Source organism: Silene latifolia, chromosome X, assembly GCF_048544455.1.
Source record: "Silene latifolia isolate original U9 population chromosome X, ASM4854445v1, whole genome shotgun sequence".
In the NCBI taxonomy this organism is placed as follows: Eukaryota; Viridiplantae; Streptophyta; class Magnoliopsida; order Caryophyllales; family Caryophyllaceae; genus Silene; species Silene latifolia.
Window position 1 is genome coordinate 26,914,192 of NC_133537.1, and position 8,195 is coordinate 26,922,386.

Consider the following 8,195-nt stretch of genomic DNA (forward strand, 5'->3'; position numbering starts at 1 on the left):
TGTCGATATGTGGTAGAGGAAAGTCGTCCTTGGGACTCGCTTTGTTTAAGTCCCCGAAATCAACACAATCACGGATTCTCCCATCTTTCTTGGGTACGGGTACTATGTTAGCTACCCAGTCTGAGTATTCGCATACTTTGATGAACCCGGCTTTGAATTGCTTATCCACTTCTTCTTTGATCTTAAGAGCCCATTCTGTTCTCATTCGACGAAGCTTCTGTTTCACGGGTTTGAAACCTGTTTGATTGGTATTCTGTGCTCTAAGATATCCCTCTCGATCCATGACATGTCTTTGTAGGAATAAGCAAAAACATCCTTGAACTCGTGTAGGAGGTCTATAAAACTGGCCTTTTCGGTGAGGCTCAAGGTCGTCCCTATCCTAAGTTCTTGGGGTTCTAGTTCAGTTCCTACGTTGATGGGTTCGATGTTCTCTATAACCGGTCTCCCTTCCCTCTCTTGTAGTATTTCTTTGGCTATGTAAGGAGGTATTTCGATTGAGTCTGGATCTGGGCCATCCTCATTATCATCGTAAACAGAATTGCATTCAGAATAACACAAAGAGTAAGAAGAACCTGATTTATTCATTTTAAATTTTGAAAAGAGTTGAAACAAAGAGGCCATCTGTTTAGTAGTCAGTGGCGGTAAAGGGACAACTGTTGGGACATTTCCCAAACTGCTATTACTACTTGATGCTAAGCTAGGAGGAACAAGGGGAGTGGGAGTGACGACAGGAGGAGCCTCTCTAGGGACTTCTCTAGACTCCGACTCGGACTCGGACTCTGACTCTGACTCTGACTTGAATTCATCGTCTTCTGGTTCTCCTTGAACATCTCTCCTTCTCTAGTGGTGAGCTTGAAGAGTCTTCCTTGGTTGTTCGTCCACTTGATCGATTTTATCCATCCTTTCTGTTGATTCGAACTAGTTTCTGTGATCAATGCGGTAGGGTTGAAGCGATCGTCTGGAAGTATCATGGTAATGATCTCGTCCTGCGCGGCTCTAACAAACCGATTTTCTCCAAATAGTAAGCTAACAGCTTGTTCGTCTAAGCAAGGTGCTTGGCGAGTCTTGACAGTAGGAACCGTTACTGTGGGAATAAAGTAGCAATCGTGAAAGATATCGATTCCAGCTAGTTCCTTTCCTATGTAGTGTCAAGGATCGGGAAACCCGTGAAAGAGTTCTTGACTCCCTTCTCTAACGAAGTATCCATTTAGGGTAGGGAGGTAGGGCCGCATTTGGATTCCCACATTCTTACGGTTTTGGAATTGAGTGAGCATTTCTAGGGCTTCCTCCTTGGTGGGTTTGTATCCTAGTCCTAGTGATATCCTTTGTGAGTTGCTTTCTTTGTAAGGTGCAAAGGTATTTCTTTAGACAGGATTCAATGGCATTCCCAAGAAGTATCCCTGAGATTTGAGTATGTAGTTGACCACTAAATTAGAGTAGGGATCAAAATACAAAGGTGCCAACTCACTCTCTACAAGTTTTATGTTATGGAAGCCCCAAGCTCATATACTGGATCTGCAAGTACTTGGTTGCTTGACCTCTTTTCTATTACCGCCTTGATGGGTGACGAAGTGATCGTCACCACTTTACCATCTAGTGGGATCTTAATTTTCTGGTGGAGGGTGGATGTTACCGCTTTGGAAGCGTGAATCCAAGGTCTTCCCAGAAGTATGTTGAAGGATGCTTCAACGTCCACTATTTAGAAGTTAACCTTTCATTCCATTGGCCCTGTGGCTATGGTAAGGTTAACTAGTCCTACCACTTTTCGTCGTGTACCATCATATGGGCGAACACCTTGGTTGGTAGGGGTCCAATCTGACTCTTTCATGCCTAATTTGTACGCTGTTTTCAATGGTATGATGTTGACTGCCGATCCATCATCTACCAAAGTCATTGGCAGTTTCTTCTTTAAGCAAATGATAGTAATGTATAGAGCCAAGTTGTGACTAGCGCCGAAAGGTGGCAAATCTTCACCCGAGAAAGTAACAGGGTTATTTAGCTTAGGCGAATCTTAGAAGACCAAGTTGACTACAGCATCGGGTGTGGAGTTATGCGCCACGTTTAATTTAGCCAAAGCTTGCAGTAAACCTTGGCGATGTGGGAACGAGCTTGCAACTAGTTGCCAGACTGAAATATCAGCCTTTGTCTTCTTAGTTGCTTTAGTAAATGGTCAGTAGAGGTATCTTCGTTATCATTTGGCGTGACAACGCTGGTATTGGTGATTGGACCAATTACTATGGGACCATTTTGAGAAATGTTTTGATATGGACGCCCCGAACGAGTAAGGTGGTCTATATTTTGGTCCTCGCTATTTTGGACTATCTCCTCACTGACTTTGACTAGGTAGTGTTCGGTGAGGTATTCATCTTCATCATCGTCGGCCCATACTCCATTGACAGTAGCAAGCTCTCTCAACCTCATGATTTCAGCCTCCAAATGGATGATTTGGTCGATTAGTTCATCAACCACGGCTATTACTTCTTGCATTGTAGCATTTTGGGAGAGATTTAGTGGCGCACGTTCTTTGGGTGTGATACTTGGATTACGTAGGGTTGCCATTACACTTTCTAATTCTGAGACTTGCCTATTCACACTCTTTGCCCATGCGATAAAGTCGGTGATAGTAGGGGAAATGGTGGAGTAGTTCCCTTCATCTTCTATTGCATGGATCTCATCTTCGACTGGAGAACTGAGGTGTGAACAGTCTAAGGTAGATTCTTCACTTGTAATCATCATAATTCCAAGAGGATTCTGAGTATTGTTAGGCTTACCTCCAGGCGGTATTGGTAGGTGGCCGTCTTCAATCATGTCTTAAAGTACATGTTTTAGCTTGTAACATTTTTCTGTATCGCGTCTCTTACCTCTATGATATTCGCAGTACGAATTCTCGTCCCAGGACTTGGACTTCTTTTCTGGTTCAGGTGTAGGCTCTATGGGTTGAAGTTTACCCTGTTTCATCAATCTCTTCAGAGCATTGGAGTATGTATCCCCAATATTTGTGAACTTTCTTTATGGGATACTCTTCTTTGATGGTTCGAGAAGGTTAACCTCATCAGTCTTGCTAGTAGAGCCGTAAGAACGACTTGTTGAGCCTTGATATCCATGACCTACCGTTTTGGACAAGAGTCCTTTACGGGTGCCATCTTCGATCCCTGTCCCTAGTACAGTTAAGTCTTTGAAGGTCTTAATGTTTTGGTACCTCAAATGACTTGCATAAATGGGCATTAAGTTGTCCACGAATTTTTCCACGAGGGTAGCTTCATCTGGACGTTCGACAAGTTGGGTACTAGTCTTCCTCCACCTACTTAGGATGTCGGTGAAGCCTTCTTTATCATTTTGGGTAAGAACCTCTAAGGTGCGCATATTGACTTGGATCTCAACATTATCCGCATATAGCTTAGCAAACTCGATCGCGGCATCATCCCAGGTGGTAATCTTCTTGTGTTCTATGGAATAGAACCATTGCTTAGGAATGGTGTCAAGAGATGAAGGAAATATCCTTAAGAACATCTCGGGTTTTCGTTGGTATCATTTAAAAATGACACTAAAAAAAAACCTAGAGATAGAGAGAGAATGAGCGATTAACAACCCGTGCCGCCATAGATTTTCAAACTGATGGCTAGGAAATCTAGCCAACAGAAGCAGCGAGAGATGAACCTAAGAGGAAGAAGCATTCCTGTTAAGGCTAAAAGTGCTGAAACAGAAGTTGAGGAAGAAGAAATAATGGATAGTAGCAACCCTAATGTCGTGTCCACTGGACCAAATGTTGAAGAGGAAAGGAGAACCAAAAACGTTCATGATATTGTGGGAATCCCTGAATTGGTCGTGGAGACTGAAGAGGAGGATGAAACAGATGAGGAAATAGTTGAAAGTGAGGAGGAGGAAGAATATGTTAGGGATAGTTTGGAACAGAGGAGTGAAGAGAGTGAAAAGGACGATAAAACAGAGACTGAGGAATTGCTGCAAATTCAGCCTGAGGATGTTGCAGACGAAATTGACTACTGGAAGCAGGCAGTGATATGTTTTATCCTAGGAGCCAATCCTCCTTGGGAGATAGTTGAGGGCTTCATAAGGAGGATATGGACAAAATTCAACATTGACAAAATCTCTTTTATGCCAAACGGGATTTTCTTGGTTAGGTTCAAAACAATGGAAATGAAAGAAAAAGTTCTTGCATCAGGTCATTATTTATTTGACAATAAACCGATGATAGTAAAAGCATGGGAGAAAGATTTGGAAATGAAAAAGGATGATGTGAAATCTGTTCCAGCATGGATCAAAATTCATAAATTACCAATTAAGTTTTGGGGCAAGAGTTTATCGAAGATTACTAATATTGTTGGTAAATATGTCAAGTGTGATGTGGCCACGGAGGAACGTACCAGATTAGGGTATGCTCGGGTAATGGTGGAATTGATGGTTGATCAGCAACTACCTGCTAACATATCATTTAAAGATGAGAACGGAGGGGTAGGGCAGGTGGACATTGAGTATGAATGGAGGCCTGTTAAATGCACGATATGTCAAGGAATGGGCCATGAAAAGGAGCAGTGCAGGAAAGGAGAACAAAAGAAGATAATTCAGCAGCCTGTAAAAAAGGTTTGGAGACCGGTGAATAAATCTTTGGCTATTCCTGCACCTGTACCAGATAAACCAGCCATTCAGAGCATTAACAAGCCTGTGCAGGTGGAAGGAAGATCCCCTGTAGGTCATCAAACTCCTCTGAAACGACTGGTAAAGATGCACACGAGAGAGGTGGTTCAAGCTGGCTATAGTGCTGATACTTTTGGAGCTTTTTCCTACAAAGAGGTAGCAGCTTCCCCGCCAAAGAAAAGAAGTGGAGAAAATGGTGATGAGGTTAACCCTAATTTGTCTAATGGATAGGATTGGTTTTTGGAACATTAGAGGGATGAATAGAGTAGGAAAACAACGAGATGTTAATTATTTTTTGCAACTTCAAAATATAGGTTTGTTTGGTTTACTAGAAACCAAAATAAAGAATAAGGCCTTCACTAAGGCTGCAAGTACTTTTTCTAATTGGTGTATCACAACAAATAATGGCTATCATTCTGGTGGACGCATTTGGGTAGTTTGGAAGCCTAATCTCTTTAGGGTGAATGTGTTGGAGTATAATGCTCAGTATATCCATATGAAAGTGGATTCTCTGGAGGATAGAAGGACTTTTTGGTTCACTATGGTCTATGCCTTTAATGGGATGCATGATAGAGAGCCTTTGTGGGATAATTTGAGACGGGTTGCTTGTCTTTGTATCGGGTCCATGGGCGTTGCGGGGGATTTTAATTGTGTTCATGTCCTTCAGAGAGAGTAGGTGGGAGTACTCCCTCTAGTGAGATGGAGCCTTTTAGAAGATGTGTGTCTGATTGTGGGGTGATGGATATTCTTTGCTATAGGGGCATTGTTTACATGGAATAACAAACGAAGCCTCAAGATAGGATTTATAGCAAGCTTGATAGATTCCTGGTGAATAAGGCACGGTGTGACAGCTTCACCGATGTGTACGCACAATTCCTCCCTGAGGGGATTTTTGATCATACACCATGTATTCTTAAAAGCTCTAATCAAGGCCAAAGTAAGAGATGCTTCAAGTACTACAATATGTGGGGTGGATCTAAGAAGTTTTTACCCATTGTGAGGGAGAATTGGGATAAAAGTAGGCCTGGCACACCTATGTTCAGACCGGCTAAGAATCGAAAGCAGTTGAAACCCGAGTTAAAAGAGGTTGAACAAGGAGGGATACAGTGACATTGAGAATGCTGCTAATATTTTGCAGAAGCAGGTGGAGGATATGCAAGAGGTAATTAATAAAGATCCAACAAATATGTAGCTTATCTCTGAAGAATATGAAGCCTCACTGCAATTACAGGAGTTAACCAGGGCCAAGGAAAGCTTTTTGTCTCAGAAATCCAAGCATGAATGGATTAAGGATGGGGATGTCAACAGCTCTTATTTTCATGGCCTGCTGAAGAAAAGGAGGAGTATGAATAAGGTGGTAATGGTAGAAGATATGAGGGGTAAGTTATGTGACACCCAAGAGCAAGTTCAGGAAGCATTCCTTGAATACTATCAGAGCTTGCTGGGAACAAGCCAGGACATAAAGAAGATTCATAGGAGTATTATCAACAAAGGCCCTGTATGTAATGATGCTCACTGGGCTAGCTTGAGGAGACCTGTTACAGGAGAGGAGGTAAAGGAGGCAATGTTTAGCATTCCTGATATAAAATCACCTGGACCAGATGGCTACACTAGTAAGTTCTTCAAAGATGCTTGGGGAGAGGTTGGAGGAGATGTTATAAGAGCTGTTCAGGATTTCTTTCAGAATAGGCAGCTTCTTAAGCAACTTAACTCTACTACCTTAACCTTAATTCCTAAGGGGGATAGGCCAAAGAGTGTACTTCAATTTCGACCTATAGCCTGCTGTAATGTAGTGTATAAGGTCATATCCAAAATTCTATGTACCAGGCTTGCTGATGTGCTGCCACAATTAGTGGGACAAAATCAAGGTGCTTTCATTCAACAAAGAAGCATTCAGGAGAATATTCTAATCTGCCAGGATTTGATAAGATTGTATGAAAGACCTCATGCATCCTCAAGATGTTTGTTCAAGATAGATTTGCAGAAAGCTTATGACACAGTGGAGTGGGAGTTTGTAGGGCAGCTATTAGAGGAGCTCAAATTCCCACCTGAATTTATTGAAATGCTAATGCAGTGCATCACTACTACTACATACTCCCTATCTGTAAATGGAGAATTGTTTGGGTACTTCCAGGGCAAGAGGGGCCTCAGGCAGGGGGACCCCTTGTCGCCTTTGATTTTCACTCTTTGTATGGAATATTTGACCCGTACTTTGCAATATGCTTCCTCAAAGTATGACTTCAAATTTCACCCCTTATGCAAAAAGCAACGGTTAACCAGTCTGATGTTTGCAGACGATGTTCTTCTATTTAGTAAGGGGGATGCCAACTCCATCATGTTGCTGTTGAAATCTTTTGCTACTTTCTCTAAAGCAAGTGGACTGAAAGTTAGTGCTCAAAAATCTAATGCCTATTTCAGAAATGTACCTGAGCAGATAAAGAATGAAATCTTGTAGGTTTCAGGATTCACTGAAGAGAGCATTCCATTCAAGTATCTAGGGATGCCAATACAAACTACCAGAATTGGAAGACAGGACTGTGAATGTCTGGTGGATAAAATCTGTTCAAGAATACATGGCTATGGATCAAGAAAGTTTTCTTATGCAGGGAGACTGGTAATTGTGAGAAGTGTGCTTAACTCATTGCATTCATATTGGGCTTCCATTTTTATCATACCCAAAGGAATAATGAAGAGAATAAAGGCAGTGTGCAGGAACTTCCTTTGGGACAATAGTGCAGATTACAGGAGATCTCCTCTTGTGGGATGGGATACTGTATGTAGACCAAAGGAAGAAGGGGGACTAGGACTGAAAGATCAGGAAATGTGGAACAAGGCCATGATAGGCAGGCTTGTTAACTGGGTAGCAGAGAAAAGGGATTCAATTTGGGTACATTGGGTACATAATAACTACCTAAAGGGACGGGCGTGGATGGAGTACTCCCCTACCACGAATACGAGTTGGATTTGGAGAAGAATATGCAAGGTTAAAGAGGAAATGGCTGCTGGATATACAGATGGCAAATGGGAGATACAGCAGGATGGTTATACACCAGCTGGGTGTTATAACTGGTTTAAGGGGAATTGGCCTTGTGTCACTTGGTATAAGGTAATCTGGAATGGATGGGCTATTCCCAAGCATCAATTTTTGGGGTGGCTTATTGCTCATGAAGCTCTGAACACGGTTGCTAGATTGAAGAGCTTTGGTATGGACATAGAGGACAAGTGCTACTTATGTGGAGTGGACGAAGAATCTGCAGGTCACTTGTTCTTTGAGTGCATGTACAGCACTAGGGTCATTACAGAATTAAACAGGTAAACAAGGTGGGACTTCCCCATGAGGAATGTGGTTCACTGGTGTGAGCAGAGGACGGGAACAAAGGCGCAAAGAGGGGTGCAGTCAGCTATGATGTTGAGTGCACTATACCAGGTCTGGAAACAGAGAAACAAAAGCAAAAATGAAGCTGTTTTGGTACGGCTTGAGTGTGTGGCAAAGATGATTATGGATGAGATGAGGTCACGAGTTCGAGGCTTGGAAAGAGCTA

At 42.4% G+C, this 8,195-nt stretch overlaps 1 protein-coding gene across 1 annotated transcript; it reads left to right on the forward strand.

Moving 5' to 3' along the window:
* The first annotated feature begins 3,615 nt into the window (after positions 1 to 3,615).
* LOC141617090 (uncharacterized) lies at positions 3,616 to 7,969 on the forward strand. Its single transcript, XM_074434263.1, has 6 exons — positions 3,616 to 4,849; positions 4,968 to 5,325; positions 5,505 to 5,739; positions 5,792 to 5,815; positions 5,885 to 7,039; positions 7,109 to 7,969. The coding sequence occupies exons 1-6, from the start codon at positions 3,616 to 3,618 to the stop codon at positions 7,967 to 7,969; spliced, it is 3,867 nt and encodes a 1,288-aa protein (XP_074290364.1).
* The last annotated feature ends 226 nt before the right edge of the window (positions 7,970 to 8,195 follow it).